Source organism: Maniola jurtina, chromosome 14 (assembly GCF_905333055.1).
Source record: "Maniola jurtina chromosome 14, ilManJurt1.1, whole genome shotgun sequence".
Taxonomy (NCBI): domain Eukaryota; kingdom Metazoa; phylum Arthropoda; class Insecta; order Lepidoptera; family Nymphalidae; genus Maniola; species Maniola jurtina.
In genome coordinates, this window is record NC_060042.1 from 3,672,899 (window position 1) to 3,692,268 (window position 19,370).

General features: G+C 36.6%; 1 protein-coding gene and 1 long non-coding RNA gene across 4 annotated transcripts in view; one reads left to right on the forward strand and one right to left on the reverse strand.

Annotated features, from left to right (window-relative positions):
• Positions 1 to 16,871, reverse strand: part of LOC123871906 (globin-like) — a 32,081-nt gene extending 15,210 nt beyond the window's left edge. Inside the window, exons 1-4 of one of the 3 annotated variants that reach the window (XR_006797368.1) lie at positions 5,095 to 5,234; positions 3,479 to 3,639; positions 2,723 to 2,948; positions 541 to 1,514 (exon numbers count right to left, since the gene is read on the reverse strand). Coding sequence is in view for 2 of the 3 variants with exons in the window: in XM_045915955.1 (XP_045771911.1) it covers positions 1,377 to 1,514; positions 2,723 to 2,948; positions 3,479 to 3,639; positions 5,095 to 5,175 (606 nt within the window). In the remaining variant the exon portion in view is untranslated. Of the gene's footprint in view, positions 1 to 112; positions 1,515 to 2,722; positions 2,949 to 3,478; positions 3,640 to 5,094; positions 5,235 to 16,572 lie in introns of those variants that run through there. The other 2 variants (XM_045915957.1, XM_045915955.1) reach the window with 2 other exon arrangements.
• LOC123871914 overlaps positions 1 to 19,370 on the forward strand; it is a 575,184-nt gene that overhangs the window by 527,942 nt on the left and 27,872 nt on the right. The gene's annotated exons all lie outside the window — the stretch shown is intronic.

Sequence of the window (19,370 nt, forward strand, 5' to 3'; positions counted from 1 at the left end):
AATGCTATTCCTATCGAAAAGAACCTGCAAGAAATTCGGCGGCTATTCACGTAGCCAAGTTATCACTTCGTCGTCGTGACGAAAAGCTAGTGGTAAAATAAAACTAGACTCGTAAATACTAAAGGAATATTTATTTACAAATGTTACGATGGTTGATTAAATATCCTAGGACCTAGAATAAACAATAACTGAGATTGTAGGTACATTATCTACTTTGATAGTAGGACATAATGATAGTCATCGTATATTTACACTTCGTGCACCTATATTAAACGATACAAGATATTTACACAATATTAGAAACGTTTCGAGAGCCCGCGGGAAGTTTTGACGAGGTGCTTTATAAAACTTAAAGTAAACACTTACAAAATAAGGCTATAACCCAAAGTTTTCGTGCTGAGGGGGCAGGTTATAACCAAACTAGTAAATAATTTTAGAATTTTTAGCCGAACTGCAAAATTACTTACTGATAAGTTTTAAAATTACCTACAACTCTTGCTTGTGCCCGCTTTCTCTAGAAGCTTTAGGGAGTGTCATCACTAGCTCTACGGAGTGTCAATGGGGATTTGTGGAAGAAAAGTTCACAAATCCCCACTGATGGGGATTGTCAGTGGGGGTTAGTGGAATAATTTGGAAGGTGGGAACTAGGTAGGTATGTAAAGTCAGCTTTTTTACCTCAAGCTCCTCTTCAAGAATTTCCTACGGGTTCTCAGACTAAAATAAATCCTATTATAACAAAACACTATAATAATAGTATGTAGTAAGTATAGGCATCTATCTAACTTACAGTGTATAATACCTAACTAAATTCTTATTTAAATAAAATAGGGTTTGCTTACGATTAGATACAAAGCTTTTTTTTAATGGAAAGTGCTACAATAACATCAAGTTGCGTGGACATAATATGTCTCATTTAGACCTAACTTCCCAATAATATAATATGTAGGTATATCCATCGCCGCTGGCTAACTTCTGAACACGGTTCTCCTCTCAAAATATCAGTTTGGCCACGTTGCACTATTCTTAGGTGCGCGCACTTGATTGGCAGACTTCACACACCTTTGAGAACATTATGAAGAACTGAGACATACAGGTTTCCCCCTTGGTTTCCCCACGATGTTTTCCTTCTTACAAGATATTTAATTCCTTCAAACGTATACCTTTTACAACTCCGAAAAATTAGAAGTGCGGCCCCCTAAATAGAAGACCGACGTTTTAACCACTAGGCTATCACCGCTTTTTTTTGCTTCCTACTTACATATCTATAAAATCTGTACGGTGTACGGATTAGGCCCGATTTATAATAACAACTTGCTGCTTTTACGCGGGCGTTTGAATCTAGTCAAAGATCATCTTTCCTACTTAACCTGCGTTGGTTATCTCGAGTCTCCTTGGCTGAGCGTTTCAAAAATGTGTTTGTACCAAAACTCCACCGTTTTGCCCCAAGCCGCCAGCGTCGCGCCTTCAAGCTTTAGCACCTCGATGAACATCTTCACTAACACGTCTTTTAAGTTCTGTTGGCATAAAAACATTTTGAAGATTAGCCATTCGACATGCAGTATACAAGATGTAACCAGGAAGCTAGCAAAAACAAAGACAGGTGATAGTACCTTCAGATGATTACTGAAAAGGTACACTACACTACCTACCACAAAAAACGCGATTTTTTTTTAAAAAGTCCTGTATTTTTAAAACGACTGACTGACACTAAAGGTCAACGAGCGTTACACCACTCGTTAGGCCACTCGGGGTCAATGCCGCGTCATAGCTGGGGTATTGATCCTAATGTTGCACGCTATAGATTGCGGGTTCGAAAAATACTAAAATACTAAAACTACAAAATAAGGCAAATGGTTATTGGCATACACGGCAATTTTTTGCTACCCATGGCAACTTTTTGCTACCCACGGCAACTTTTTGCTACCCACAGCAACTTTTTGCTACCTACAGCAACTTTTTGCTACCCACGGCAACTTTTTGCTACCCACAGCAACTTTTTGCTACCCACAGCAACTTTTTGCTACCCACGGCAACTTTTTGCTACCCACAGCAACTTTTTGCTACCCACGGCAACTTTTTGCTACCCACGGCAACTTTTTGCTACCCACAGCAACTTTTTGCTACCCACAGCAACTTTTTGCTACCCACAGCAACTTTTTGCTACCCACGGCAACTTTTTGCTACCCACAGCAACTTTTTGCTACCCACAGCAACTTTTTGCTACCCACAGCAACTTCTTGCTACCCACAGCAACTTTTTGCTACCCACAGCAACTTTTTGCTGCCAACGGCACCTTTTTGCCGACCTCCCTCAGCTAAAGATTAAAAAGAAAATTAATTTCGAAAGCACCTGTGCGTGATCAACCTGAATTAATTACTTAATAATTATTATTTCCGTGTCGCTAAATAATTAAATTTTTTAATCAAATAACATTCTTTACAAATTGTTTACCTACTACAGGTTGGCATCAGGAAAAAAAAGTCTAACTGCAAAGTCACTTATTATAGGGGAAGTCCGGAAAATAGCCTAGGTAGATACTGAGAGGTGAACCACCTTTCATAACTCATCTTCGTGCTAATGAAACGTCAAAACGGTTAGGTATTGGTCGCGGCCAAAGGATCAATTACAAGCATGCTAGGTACCGTTTTGCTGGTTTGTTTAGCGTCCGGTTGGTAGAAGTGTTCTTGTGACTGCAGATTTATGAATCTAATATTGGACTTACATAAAAATGTTCCTGTTGTATTTTTCTTCTGCCATGTGACTCTCCCAGTTTGTTCATCATGGCAGCGACCACTTCTGGTTGGTTGAGGTTGTTCACCGCCAGGTTGAGAGACCCCATTAGGTTGATCACGTGAGCTTTGAACTGAGGGTTCTGGGCATAATCATCTTCGGAAGACTTTCGAACCATTTTGAAGAACTCTTTTGTTTCTGGATAGGCCCGAAATAATCTACGAAAATCAGACAAAAATCATTAATAGTTTGATCAGAGTCAGCGAGTGGTTGGCTCCCTATATACATATAGGAAAATATCTTATTGAGACCCTATAGGAATCGTTAGAAGTGAAGAATGTGGGTAAACCCTCTGCGACAGCTTCTGATGTTACAAAGAGTAGGTAAATTTTACGAAATGCTGATATCTATGAGTAAGTGTTAAAGTTATGTTGTAATCTAATATTATAGTAGAGTGAAATGAGTTAGTACGAATAACTATAGCCTACCTGTCTATCTCTGTTATACTCTTTTCACGGAAAGTAGGTACTGAAGGACTCAATACCTAGGAATTTGACAAGATACCTAAGTACTTTAACCGGACGCTACTCTCTAGCTCTACCTTTGCGGTGGTATTATATTATGAATCTTAAACCTTCTTTTAATACGTACTCAAACGATCATCAGATAATTCTTTGGCTCCTGAGTCCCCTCTCGGGCCAAAGGCGAACACGCGTTCAATTAAATTGATTATTAATTTATTCAGCACCTTTTCAACAATTCAGTGCCATTAGCGACGGAATGAGCGTAGACTGGCGCCCAGGACTGCTGCACGGCGTACACCTCCCTCCGCGTCAGCCCGGAGTGAGGGTTCGCCACGTCAGGGTCGCCGCCCCACCAGAAGTAGGTTAACCAGCTGCCCATCGCCACCTGTCCACGAGAAACATACCGTCAACTTCACTGGTCGAATATAATAGATTTTGACAAGTTTGCAGTCTAAGATGGAGCGCGCTTGCCTAGAAGTTGCCTATTCACTCTTGACTTGAAGGTACCTACCCATATTATAGGTGGAAGGGAAAACTGATGCCGCATTACTTGATAACTTGCATTTTCCCGCGCCTTTCTAACTGACTTCATAGAGGAAGATGCCTATATTTTATCTTTCAATTTAAGCACGGGTATCGAGAATAACAAAGACTAATATGTACCTACCTACTATGTAGGAACTCTTGGAATTTTATCACCCTTGAATTAAAAATCAAGTCTCGCAGCGAGATACTCGTAGGTCCAAGTTCAAAGAATCCCTACGTAAGGCACATAGTAGGTACTTAAGCAATTATTTATTTATACCTGTTTTTAAGATAATTATTTACAGTCCCTTTATTAAATGGTAACGGTAAAGGACTTTTAAATAAGTAAGTAACGATAATAGGTATAATACTTAAACCATAGCCTTGTCATCCTTGAAAAAGGCTATTTGCTTGGCAAATAATAAAGTTGATAAGCGGAAATCAAATAAGGTTGCGGGACGCTACTTGAAATTGTGTGCTTTGGGACTTTGATTTCATTGTTTCGCTGGTTCTTTCCATATATTTACACTAGATACGTACCTAAGAATTCATATAGGCCAAGACATGGTAGCTTATCATGAGCCTCAAAAGAAAGCTCAGTCACTCAGCGGGCGATGGATCGCCCAATGATCTGATCTGAACTGGATGGATGGATGGATGGATGGATGGATGGATTGGCGAGAGCGGGCGGGCCGGGGATGGGCGGGCTATAGTTGACCAAATCAGAAATGAGGAGATCCATAGAAGAGCTAAAGTAACCGATATAACTCATTGGGTTGGGAATCTGAAGTGGTAATTTGCATGGCGCATAGTTTGAAAATGTGTAATTAAAAATTTATAACACTCCCGACAAGTGAAGGTTACAGTAACTAGAAAAGAGCTGATAACTTTCAAACAGCTGAACCGATTTTCTTGGGTTATAACTAAGAACACTCTCGATTAAGTCACCTTTCAAACAAAAAAAACTAAATTAAAATTGGTTCATTCGTTTAGTAGCTACGATGCCACAGACAGATACACAGATACACACTTCAAACTTATAACACCCCTCTTTTTGGGTCGGGCGTTAAAAACCGATAGACGTTGGGGCCCCAATGTGCTAGAATGGTGAGTAATGAATATACATAGGAAACCTAGGGAGAATTGTCCGGGTTAACCATTGTATGTTATGCTAAATCTCAAGTTCATGGACTTAGGTCTCATCAAGTATCGTAGATTTCCACTAAAAACGGATATTCAAAGATTCCACGCGAGAAAAGCTGGGGCGGGTCAACCAGTTACTTATATGAAAAATCTTTATAGGTAGGTACTTTACCTTACGGCCAAATCTAACTCTTTTCAGAACTACAAAAGCAGACATCAACACAAAAGTCGAGCACAGGTAATAATAGAGCATGATGTTTACTGTCCTAAATAAATAATTAAAAAAAAATATTTAAAAAAAAATGATTTTTGTTCATTGAACCCTTCTCCGTTGATAACACCAAAGAACTGATGCAATTCAATTTTGAGTTGTTTTATAATTACTGCTGCTTGCAATCACCGTTATCGGGACAGGTTTTTGTTTAGACAGGTAGCTCTTGTCTTTGATAACTTGGAAACATGTAGGTAGGTTAGCAGAAATGATAAAGTTCATGGAAACGAGATGTAAATGTCTTAGGCCGCAATTACATCTGTAAGTTTTACTTACGTAAGTATAGCTTACGTGATTAACTTGCGACAAAACTAATGTAAAAACTCTTATAAGCAGGTACATTTACATTAGTAAGTATATTTGTTGTAAATTAATTACGTAAGCTACTTACGTAAGTAAAACTTATAGGTGTAATTACGGCCCTAAGTAGGTACCTATAATAAATATTACTATGGTACTTTTTTATTTCAATATGTTACTACGTATGGTATTATTTCATTTAAATCCGCAATAGTCATTTGACTAAGTATATGTAATATGTATGCTATTTAATATTAGGTAAAAAAGCGAGTGAGTGTGGGTGTATGAAGGTAATCTTTGGAGATTAGTACTGCACATATTTGATCAATTCTTTCCTCATTTGAAAGATACATTATTCCAGATGAACAAAGGCATGGACCAGGTATAAGTATAGACCTGTATACCTATTATTCAACTTAAGCGAAGTCGGGGCGGACCGCTAGTATAACATATTCAGATATAAAGATAATACCTTACCTAGGTGTTACTAAAGTGGTGGATCGATACATGAACTCTGTTGAACTTACATAAATCAGACCCACTTATGTAATTTTGTCTCGCTTTTGATACCTATTTAATAAAAATCTGCTTACAGTTGGGAACATTTTCATTGCAGGTGGTGCATTGGAAGAAAGATAGATATTTGAATGCACATCAATCGTTAAAAATTGGTTGAATAACTCAAAATTTAAAAAACCCCCGACACAAAAACCTCTATAAGAAAACTAGGAAAGAGCTGATAACTTTCAAACGGCTGAACCGATTTTCTTGGATTATAACTAAGAACAGTCTCGATCAAGCCACCTTTCAAACAAAAAAAAAACTAAATTAAAATCGGTTCATTCGTTTAGGAGCTACGATGCCACAGACAGATACACAGATACACACGTCAAACATATAACACCCCTCTTTTTGTGTCGGGGGTTAAAAAGACAAAAGATACTGAAATAACACGAATAAAAAATATTCAAAAGCGTTCGGCGAAAATCATGCAAGCTTTTTTAAAAAGAAAGCTTGTGTTTTGGGCGAGCATTATAAGCTTTAGTGCATAAGCTCGTACCGTAGGTACCCTCCATACTGCAATATGTCAATAATACACTATTATAAAAGCGAAAGTGTGTCTGTCTTTTTGTCTGTTAGTTTGCTAGCTTTTCACGGCCCATCCGTTCAACCGAATTTAACTAAAGGCACAGAGATAGCTCGCATCTTGAAGATAAACATGGACTTTTTATGTCAAAAAATCAGAGAGTTCCCACGGGATTTTTAAAAATGGAAATCATCTAATATACCTTTATATTGAACAGTACTTGCAGTGTATACAGTACCTATATGTAAAACACAGTCTTTCAGAGAAGTATTAGTTTCATATATTCATGTTGAACTATTAGACATTCTCCGTAATATTGAAACGTAAATGACGAGTTTCGCGCAGCGTTTGCTAACAAACAATCTGGGCGGGCGTTATTTGCCCACCAAATATTAGTTGTTTGCTAAAAACAAACCTAATAAGTGCCTACTATTGATTAACAATGAAAGTTACCAGTACTAATACGTGTTTCAATTTCAGTTAGGGGTTACTTTTAGGGATCCGTCGTAAAATATGGAACCCTTATGGTTTCGTCCAGTTCCTCTGTCCATCTGCCATTTTACAAAGAAACTTTTTAGTCTACTAGAGGATGCCCGCGACTTCGACCGCGTGGACTTAGGGTTTTAAAGATCCCGTGGGAACTCTTTCATTTTCCGGGATAAAAAGTAGCCTATGTCCGTCCCCGGGATATAAGCCAACCCTGTACCAAATTTCGTCAGAATCGGTTAAACTGTTGGGCCGTGAAAAGGTAGCAGACAGACAGAAAGACAGACAGACACACTTTCGCATTTATAATATTAGTATGGATGAATCAAAAAAAAATCAGGCTATCTACCGAACATGAAAAATGAGACTTGAAAAAAAGTTGTATTATTTTACTCCCTCTTTCTTTTCTTTGTTTTTCTTTTGCCTATATCCGTTCAAAAAAATCACGACGATACGTATAGCACTGCGTGATTGGAGACAAACCAACATACAAACATACTTTCGCTTTAATAATAAATTAATACACTCAGTAGGATAAGTATTGCCTTTACTTTACCTACCTACTTAGAATAAATATTTTTCTAAAGCAGTAGTAATAATAATTAAGTTAATGTAAAGTAATATATGGGCCGCACGTTAACTAAATTGAGCCGTGCTAATTGCGTTAACCCGCCCTAATCGAGGCGGCACCTTTCATAGTGGCACTAACATACTCATGTATAAAATATGCCTAGCTATCATTTAATTTCATTGTAGGTCATTTATATCTATATTATTAAATAGGAAAGATTTGTTTGTTCGTAATCGATAAACAGAACACTCTGAACCAATTTTAATAACTACTTATTTCACCACTAGAGGATGCCCGCGGCTTCGCCCACGTGGATTTCAGTTTTTTTAAATCCCATAGGAACTCTTTGATTTTCCGGGATAAAAAGTAGCCTATGTCCTTCCCCGAGATGTATCCCGAGTTTATACCAAATTTCATTAAAATCGGTTCAGCGGTTGGACCGTGAAAATGTAGCAGACAGATAGACAGACAGACACACTTTCGCATTTATAATATTAGGTATGGATTAGAAAGCTACTTTATCCAGAAGTATCAAATATAAATATGACCCGAGCGAAGCCGGGCGGATCAACAGTATTATATACAGAGGTATCTATAGGCTGGCTTCAAAGTTACGTAACCCTAGAAAAGCGATAGGTTAAGCATTGACGAATGAAAATATTTTTTAAAACTCATATACTCATATTATAACACCCCTCTTTTTGGGTCAGCAGTTAAAAATATGTGGTATGTGGAAGTCTGTAGGTATGTGTTTTTTTCACAGTCAATTTGTTCAATCGATTTTGACGAAGTTTTGTACAAAGATGGCTTGTATCCTGGAGACGCAGGTATAGGCTACTTTTTCCAGGAACATCAAAAAGTTCCAACCAACGGGATTTTTGAAAAATCTTAATCCATGTGACAACGCTTACATCATATTCGTACGACTTTTAACTCCTGCACCGAACCAATGCACCATCATCTACCATCATAATATTATCATAATTATAATCATCATTTTACCTACATTAAATAAATAGTTTCTATGTAATAGTGAGTTTATTTTACCATCTTTTTCTTTACGTAATTTAAAAATTTACTATTGTTAACTCAATTAGTAGACCGCCTACAGTTTTCAGCATCAGTAACTTGAAAAAACAGAATAAACTTAGCACCTATCTCATAGTTTAAACTGGTAATTTTCACTTTTACGCTAAATGTAATAATTTTTTTGACAATGTTAGGTAAACACTGGATGTGTTATAAAGTAAATATTATGGCGCCATCATGGAAGTCTATATTTATATTTAAGCATAATAAAATCTTTCGACGGAAATGTCTGTCCGGCCGTCACTGTTAAAGTACAGAACCTAGAGATTTTGAAAGAGAAAATTTCGGGGTTTTTGCGGCTTGCAGCTCTAGTGGACAAATAATGAATTTACTCAGTTGGATAGAGGACTATTAAGAGTATTAAGTAATAAACAGTAATTTTAAACATGCATATAAATTCTTTAAAAAATATTTAGGCAGATATTTACCTATCTATCAGGTCTAGATTTCCGATTCAAAAATTTATTCAGATATTCAGATATTCACAGAGATACTGAATATCTGAATTCAGATATTCAGATATTCACAGATACACTGAAAGTCATCAATACTTCAAAATGCGCAATGACCGCCCGTACCCGAAAATTTAGGGTTCCGTACCCGAAGAAATTGTGATAAGCGATTCAAATAACTCCATAGAGTAAAATGTATAATATGCTATTACCAATTGAGGAGTTTCTACATCTGTTTCCGAAACTGGTCATCATTTCTTCTCCAAACTTACATGGTAGCAACCTGAGAGTACAATCTTTGTAAAGGAAAACGAATTGTGAAAATCGGTTTAGATTTGATAAAATCGATAAAAAATTTGATCCCGTATCCCGAAGAACCCCTAATTTTTTTCGGGATAAAACTACCCTATATTTTAACTCAGACTATCAGCTACCACTGCACCAAATTTCATTTAAATTCATTCAGTAGTTTTTGCGTGATGCGGGCACAGACAGACAGACAGACAAAAATTCTAAAAAAAAATCTTTTGGGTCTATATCGATAATTATGTTTCCCCCGATTAAAATTCCAAAATATATTAAATGTACAGAAATCGTCCAGTTACAGTTTTATTATAAGTAAGTATAGATTCCCTATATAATATTTTCAATATCCGCGCGAAGCTGGGACGAGTTAGCTACTATGAAATATCCAAGTCGTGCCAAAACAAGTTGTCGCAAAATGTATGGGTTAAACAATACTTCCGAACCGATATTGAAATTTTGGACTCAATCCAACGCAATCAATACAATAGTTCACTAAATATAAATTGAAATGAAACTGTGTTTGTTTACTGAAAATATTTCAGACTAACTGTTAACTGCGATTTCTTCCGCGTGGACTTAAATTTTTAACCGTTTGATTAGGTAATAATCAAACGGTTAGGAGAAATATTCTACATAATATTAATATTATGTCCTTCTCTGGGTTGCATAAGTTATATGTCTGTGTTTGGGCAAGTGCTGGAGCCGCAAATAAGGTGAGAGACAGATACATATAATTTTACATTTATAATTTTAGTTTATTACTTAGGCTCTTAGATGTATCTTCTCAAAAAATAGCCTCGATAGCTCAACGGTTACCTGACTGAAAACCGAAAGCCGGTTCAAACCCCACCCGTTGCACTATTGTCGTACCTACTCCTAGCACAAGCTTTACGCTTAATTGGAGGGGAAATGGGAATATTAGTCAGTATAATAAATTTGGGTAGTATTCTTTCCCACCCCTACGATGCCGGCTTTCACCTCTCCCCTCCCTTCCTCTTCTCAAATGTTTAGACTTTTGCCAAAAAATGAAAACTACGGTATTTGTTTCACACAAGCGACTGGCCTCGGCTTTGCAAGGGTGCAATTTACTAATGCAGGAAATTCTTATTTCTATTGCGATTTTCATACAAAAATACCATCCTGTTCGACTTTTTCTATGGATTTTCTACAAAATTCCTTTCATACAAACCTTGTCCTGACAGTATGAAAAAAAAATCAGCCAAATCGGTCGAGCCTTTCTCAAGTGATGGTCATTTATAATTGATAGATTTTGTATAAACAGCTATGGGTGTCAGGCTTATTAATATCAAGCTTATAAAATTACACATTGCTAGGTAAGGTAGTCTACATTATGTAGAGTGGGAAACACACCCTCTTGACCGCTTCATAGCGAACTTGACCCCATAAATATTCACGAGGAAGTTCAGCCGCTTATTAAGGGGACGGTATATTCCAGGTATAATTTCAAATCTAGAGATGGCGATACACATTGTATCGGCATCTCTCTTAGACGCCCCTGAACCGGTTGCGCATCGCCACAGTGTAGATTATTATTTTCACATCGCTCCTGCATTTAATCATTACGTCACCCCACTTCAGTGTTTACGATGGAGTAAAAAGTCAAGTTATGTATAAGTTTAAAATTCAAAGTTATAGTGATAAAAAATATTTATTATGAAATAATTAAAAATTTATTTAAAAAAATTAATCTGTAGGTATCATCAGAATCGATTACATTCGACTTCGCTGGGTTACTTTATTGTAATATATAACATTGCGTATCTATAAAAATATGTGTACAAGTTAAATATTGTTTTATATACTACTAGAGGATCCCTGCGGCTTCGCCTGCGTTGATTTCGGTTTTTTTGAATCCCGTAGGAACTCTTCATTTTTCCGGGATAAAAAGTAGCCTATGTCCTTCTCCGGGATGTATCCCAAGTCTGTACCAAATTTCATTAAAATCGGTTCAGTGGTTGGGTCGTGAAAACGTAGCAGACAGACAGACACACTTTCGCATTTATAATATTAGTATGGATTTTAATGCACACTGTTGCCAAGTTACTATCATTAGTTAGTAAACAGTCACTGATAAAAAAAAAAACAACAATATTATAATGTACTTTTATTGTTTTGTCAACAACGAGAAATAATGAATGAGATCTATTTACAATCATGCTAATAGGTGTCTTTTTCAACCTGTATGCTTATTATAGTAGGAGATTTAACATTTCACCAACTTTCATAGAATGAGATCACACACACACAGTAACATTAAATTAAAATGGGCCTAAATAACCTTGACTTAAGGTCCTAAATTCAATTACACCGATTTTAATTTCTGGTTCTGTCTGACTGGCTATACATGAATGGATTAATTTGAGCTATAAAACAAGGCGGTTAAGGTCTATTTTACGTTAACGTTCTCATTATAAACCCCTATCTGCCAGTTTTGGTCATTACTGTGGTGACCATTACATTTGGCCTTGAAAGAAGATACTTCACATGGATAAAAGATTATAGCATGGACAAGTCCAAGTTTCTGAAATTTTCACTTATTGATAATGATAATACTGTCATTCCTAATTACTTACATTTATAGGTAAATCTTATATTTTCTATATCTTATTGCTATTATAGATGCTGAGATTATAGAAATTACACTCAACTGAAATTCAATGAAAATATAGTTAGCACGGACATTACACAAGTAACTATTTATTGCATTTCACTAATTACCGAGATCGTAAAATCCTATTTTTTCATATTATCAAAACGTTTACAGTAAAAAAATATCACACGCGCTAGGCGTGCAAAAACACCTGAAAGAGATTATATGCACCTGCAGCCATAACAGGATAACATTATAATATATTTCGTGTTGTATAAAAAGCTGTTTTGTTTATAATCCTTGTTTTTGTTTATTCAATATGGTTACAGTCAAACCGGCCCGCTCGGAGCTAATAACCATAAAAGTTAACTAATTAGGTGAAATATTCCAAAAGAGCATAAGTAGGTATGTACACATTCAATACGCTAACTTAACTGTTTACGTTAAGGTTCAAAGTCAAAGCGCTGGAGAAATGTTTTTATATGATACTGAACAAAGTCAAGACAGAGATTAAAATATTTTATAGCTTTTTTGTTATATTCAGATTCGGGCCATTGATTCAAATTTTAAATTTGTAGTAATTATTTTCTCTAATTCAGAAGCTGAGCTCTTTTTCTGGATGCCTATCATTAGGCATCCAGAAAAAGAGGTCATTACCTTTTCGCTAAAAGACAATTTTACGTTGACTGACATGAAAGCAAAGTGCCTAGTAAGCCAATAGACAATTCAGCTAGATGACATCAAAGCAGATTACCCAGTCAGCAGAGAGTCAACTTAGCTGTACGCCATAAAAACAGAATGCACAAGTAGCAAAACGTCTGGAATTGTGAATAGTCTGTATGATTAGAACACCTCATTAGCCAGACGTCAAATTACATAGTTGGATGACATAAACGCTGAATGAGATAGTATCTAAAACGTCTGGAAAAGTAAATAGTCTAAATGGTCTGTTGCTTGCTCCTTTTTTAATTTTTAACCAACTTCCAAAAAGAAGGTGGTTCTCAATTCAGCCTGTTTTTTTACCCCATTGCGGCAAAGCCTAAAGGAAGAGTTATGATTTTAGCAGTCTGTATATGTATGTGTGTGTGTTTGTATCCAGATTCTGTGTGTTCCACCGTAGCGCCGAAACTACTGGGCTGCTTTTGATGAATGAGGTGTAAATCGATTTGTCGTAAAGATCCGGGTAACATAGGCTACATTTTATACGAAAAAAATTGACCTAACGGATGTAATATGAAAAAAAGTGGGGGTGAAAAGGTACTACCACTAACTAACAATTGTGCCAGGACTGGTCCTGATGGGATTTTGAAGTTTGAAAAGGTGCAGTTGGTTCTCTATATAACGTAGACCCGCACTAAGACAGGATTTTGAGAAATTTGATCTGTAAATTGACCAAATTATCATACAACAATACTACTTCTCACGAACCTATAAAAGCTACGAACAAACGATTTCAGTAGTTACATTTTATTACTGTTCTTACCTTTCGATTCAAAACAAGAAAAATTGATACACTGATTTGGCATTCCAAAACGAAGCAACTCTCGTCCTAATAACAATTTAATGTATACTTTAAGAATAACTGCATAAGGTAAGTTTTACAACGAATATTTTAACATCGATATTTTAATGTTAGTATACGTGAGTGAGAACACAAAAGCCACAAAGATCCTTTGTATTGACAAAGGCAAACACAATAGGATCTTTCATTTCTTGTAAATTGAACTAGTTTTATGAGAAAAAGTATTAAGTACGTATGAAATTTTGTTTTGCACATTTTCAACTTTTAAACTGTGACAATAAGGTCTAAGTTGAAGGAATATTTAATAGTATGATTATTTTTTTGATCTATAAAACATTTATGACACTGCAATTTTTAGTCAAACTTATTATTGACTACTTAGTGACGTATATACATAAAAAAACCAGCCAAGTGCGAGTCAGACTCGCGCACCAAGTTTCCGTATCCGTACTCAGGTATTTTTCCGACATTTTGCAAGATAAATCAAAAACTATTATGCTTAAAAATAAATTAAAATCAGTTTTAGAATGTTCAGGTAAAACCCTTTTATAAGATACCCCACTTGGTATAGTTATCTTACTTTCAAAATTGAAACACATTGTTTTTTAATGAACCCATAAATTCATGGTTTTTGCCAAATTTCATGATTCTAGGTCAACGGGAAGTACCCTATAGGTTTTCCTGACAGACACAACACACACGGACAAAACAGACTGACAGGCGGACAGATAGACAGACATACAGTTAGATAGACAGACAAACAGACAGCAAATTGATCCTATAAGCGTTCCGCTTTTCTTTTTGAGGTACGGAACCCTAATAAATGATATCATTGCATAGCAAGTGAAGAAACTAAAAATTATAACACCTTGGATAAACATCTCGGACTTGAAAGTGGATGTCATTTTCATAATAATCATGATCATCATCATCATCATTATGAGTCCGTGGATGTCCACTGTTGGACATGGGCCTTCCCTAAAGAGCGCCAGCCGCTTTATATCATCAGTCCATCGTGCTGGAGGACGTCCTACACTACGCTTGCTTATACGCGGTCTCCTCTCATCCTATTTTCATAATAATTAGTACTTTCCCCTAAAAACCTTTAAATTGATATCAATAAAGTTTTTTTTCCATCTTATCTTCTAATACTTATGCATTTTACAAGTTTGGTTTTTGATCTTTGAGCTACCGGGATAGAGCACTCAGATTAATTAATTTTTATTTTCAAATTATAAGTCCTGGTCTATATTGACCTAATATTAGCTTCACTACACTGCAATGTACTGTTTACTGCATTCTTTTTAAAATAATTACTTTTTTAATGTAATAAATGCACAATATAAACTTATCTTAAAATCTAGAAAATCCTAAATAAAAATACTCTATAACATAGTACTGAATTTACTACTCTATGGCATTCTGTACAATTACAGTATGACAAAATGCTTATGAAACCCGAAACAGGTCCTGCCGCGCTGAGGCGACGGGTATGACTGACAAGATAACGTAATTACGGCCCATAAGACTCAACAATAGGGTCGAAAATTCTTTGTACTCGCTCTGTACGCGATTTGAAAAGAATAAGCGAGGAAGCGTGAAATCAAATAATTTAGAATATAATTTGAAATATAGCACTTACTGTGAAATGATCGGACCGAATTATTTATTTGATTGTTTTACACCTATGGTGAAAGTTACGTCTTTAAGAGCTTTGTCATTAAAGAGAAAAACCCAAAAGTCTAAGGTTTTAGACCAAACTTCTGATTTTTTTTCTATCGAGGAAAGTTTGTCCAATCATGTTTTAATCGGACCAAATCCAAGGGGATATAATGAAAAATATTATATATTAATTTCAAATTTTTCGATCCATGCGTTCCTAACTTAATTCCATTTTAGTAAACTTTAGTATCGACGAAAACGGAGACCGCCGCGTTAAAGTCTGCGGGTACGGAAAACTTTGTGACCGGAAAATTTTCGGGTCGCCGCCCGCGCCGCTTAGAATTTGGAAGTTTTATTTGAATTTGTGTGAGACTTTCAAAACTCGAATTCTAACTGAAACATGTTGAGGTTTGGAGTGTGTGTACCTACCTATCTAGATATACCTACGTGTCTTTTTCCGTCGTAGGTAACCTTCCTTGCCGCGGGTTATGACCATGCCCATGATGTATTTTGATTTCTTATTATATAGTGACTATGGTAGGTATGTCTGCTATGCAATCTAGTATAGTACCCAAGGAAATTTACTTTGTAATATTGTTTCGTTTCATTGTAAAATCCCGAACGATTTTATTACGGGAAGGAAAAATACGTACCTATTGTTTAAATCACTGAATCGTTAGCAGCGTTATCGATATGTTACTGCAAATTAGTTGTACTTAATCTTATCGCGATTCGACATCAATCGAGTGGAATACGTTGTACCCAGGTGTGGAAAATTGCAAACAATTGCAACAAGCCAATACCTATTTCCTTATTTATTCAATTTATCGTTATTATGGCCGTAGCTGACTCTCACGGACTCTAGGTTTGTCTATAGGCACTTCTATACTTCTATACTCTCTATTAGGCACTTCTATACTCTCTATACTAATATTATAAAGGATTTGTTTGTTTGTAATGGATAGGCTCAAAAACTACTGAATCGATTTTAAAAATTCTATTACCTACTTATAGAAAACTTGCTTATTAAAAAAATACCTTACAACTTTTGAAAAATTACAAAGTTGCTAAGTATTATCTAACCTATCGACAGAGTACAGATAGAAATGATTATATTAGCTAAGTCCAGTGTCATACTAATTTTGATAGCTTTTTGTTCGAAATAGCCCTTGTATAGGAACTAGTCTAGCTCAATGTTTATAGGCATGCGGTCTGATTGCTACAAGCAATTTCCGCACCCTTCAGTAGAGCGTGATAGACGATAGTAGAGAACTAGATATAAGTACTTAGTACCTTTTACATATGCGCCGTCTAATGTCACTTAATAGTGCGACCGGCGCTAATATTCCTCACACGTATTGCATACATAAACACCACATATTCACTACTAGCGGCAGTACCGTCCTTTTCCTACCACCCGCGTGAGAATAAAGCCGAAATCAATGTTTTTTAGTTGATTTTTGACACAATTTCTGGTGTTTTATGCGTTTTTGGGAAAGTTTTCGCGCGTAGCCGATGTCAGGACGGCCGTGGCGCCGAAATTCGGCGTGACACGTGTTTCGAATGCGAAGGCGGGACGAGCACTGTCGTCGGGTTTTCAGTTGTTTACGTTGCCCCCGCCCGCCCTTCGCTAGGGCGCGTACAAATGCCTAATCTCCTGCCTTAGTGTAGTGCCGGAATAGTTTATTAGAAACGTTACGTGAGCTGAAAGTTATTTTGTGCCTTTTACATAAAGTTAGGGTGGCTATGCCTTTCCTGAATTTACATAACAATTTTTTCCTTTTTTTACAACTAAGATAACAACTTTTTACCTACTGGATAGATAGATAGAGATTTACTTAGAATATTTGTAGCGTTTTCACTCTTTTAGATTGATAAAAACATGACAATGGAAATGAAATGAAAATTTATTTATCAAATGTAATGTATGTATATATATATATGCGTTTCGTGGAGTGCTGGCCCCTAAACTAGGACAGCCCGTATTATAGACATAGAATAATATATATTTTGTTTCAAAACAATAAAAATGCATGTCTACAAATAGTAATTTTTTTTAACACCTACTGGGTTTTCACTAGTTTGTAAGTTGTGCCTAATTGAGCTCTTTCAATTATAAATAGAGTCCCTAAAACTACCTACAGGTAACTTTTATACTCATATAGAAAGCTATGAAAAGTAAAAGTAAAAGAATAAAAAGAACCTGTCGAACAGGTTTAAATCTGGATGAGATAGTTCGACATTAACTACCTAAACGTATGGCGACTCTACTTTTTACCTTAGCAACAAGAATTGCTGAAGTAAATAAAACAATACCTTTTCAGGCTTCTTTACTTGAATCAAAAGTTCCCTTCGTTTTTTACGAACTATGCTGTCCCTTTGTAAATTCTTTATAGTTTAGGGATTGGATAAATGCAACATGACGCGAGCTATCTGTATGACGGTAGCGAAAAATACATTTAATATTACCTGTGATAGACTGCCGAACAACGATAATGGGCGACCGCTGCAGCGCAGTTTCTTCGCGCGCTTCGCGAGAGAATGATTTAAATAAACAAATAAAAACATTTTTATTCAATTGGACATGTACAAGTACTTTTGAATCGTCAAATGCATCTATCACTGGTGCGAAATGCCTTTCCTACCGAAAAGAACCAGCAAAACTCAGCGATTGCTTTTTTCATAGAGTCTCATACAACTCCTAAGAGTAGCGATGGACACTACACCGCGCGTTGTGTTTGTCCAAGCCTTGGCAAACGGAAGATCTTTTACTGACCCAAAAAGCGTCCAAATTAATTGCGGTATGCGACAGTGGTATCAGAATCTTTATTGTTTTTTTATTAATAGTGTAGGCGCCCGCGCCACCCGTTTTATATTAAACGCTGTAATACCCGCTCTTCACTGGTGCGCAAAATGAGCAGGAACGCGGCGCGAACACGTCGGAGTGGATGAGTGTGTCCCACAGTTTACGGACGGTTCAGATTTCAGAGGTTCAAAGTCGAATTGCAATTAGGCATTGTAAGGTTGGTAAGTTGGTAAGGTCTCTTGAGGATGCTCCGGTATCGGGGCGTTCGAGTGGTGTTGGGATTTGAGTGGTACTGCGTAGTGGTGTATGGCTTGCTTGGTGGCTGGCTTTTCCTGCAAGTTTATCAGTGGGAGGGCGGGCGGTGCATGCAGCATGCGACATCCGTGAGGTTTGGTAAATCAATCAATGTTCAGGGACTTTCAGGTGGAAGTGAAGAGCGAGCATTAGAGATCTTTTCAAACTGCTGCAATATTAAATCCACTGAAGTATAAATAAACAATTTTGAAATGCTTTGATGATCAGAATGACACCAATTCCCTTTATTTTTATTATTGTTCGTTTTATGTTCACCTACTTATATTGCCTGTCGAACTTTAGAAAGAGATAACGGTTTCGTAGAGGGTTCTTGTCGTTGAGACCGATAAAACGTCACTGCTATGAGGGACAAGGACGACGCTTAGCCGGGTACCTACTTTAATATAATTTTTTAGTTTTTAGAAATTTTTAGAATTTTTTTAGTCGGCAACCGCTCAGGCGGTTGAGTGGCCGACGACAGCCGTACGAGCACATTGGAGCATTTCACAGCGATAAGGAGTAGAAAATATGCGTAGAGAAACTTGAGTTTCTTCTTTTCACGCTATGGCTGCTATTTAAAACCTGTACAGATAACAGTAAAACATACGGGTAGTCTTTGCAAGCACTGAATTGAATGTATGGAACGGCTATTCCAAACAAAAATTGTGTTCTACGAAACGAAAAACAGCTTCAGAAACATTTTTGGTTGTAATGAGAAGTCTAATGCGTAGTCAATATCAATCGTTGATTGCAACAATGAAGTCTGAAGACAATCCCTATTCGCACTGTTGTTTTGCGTCAATAGAACTACAAACGTAGAGCACCTGTTACATACATCCTTGACCATTACCTGCAGTACCCGTGCAAGCCTAAACCGATCACAAGACCATTCCTTTAATTGCAATTGCATACTGCACTGCATATTCGCACGCGATACAATCACTAATTTAGATCGTACCTAGACAATACAAGCAATAAACAATAACCCCCT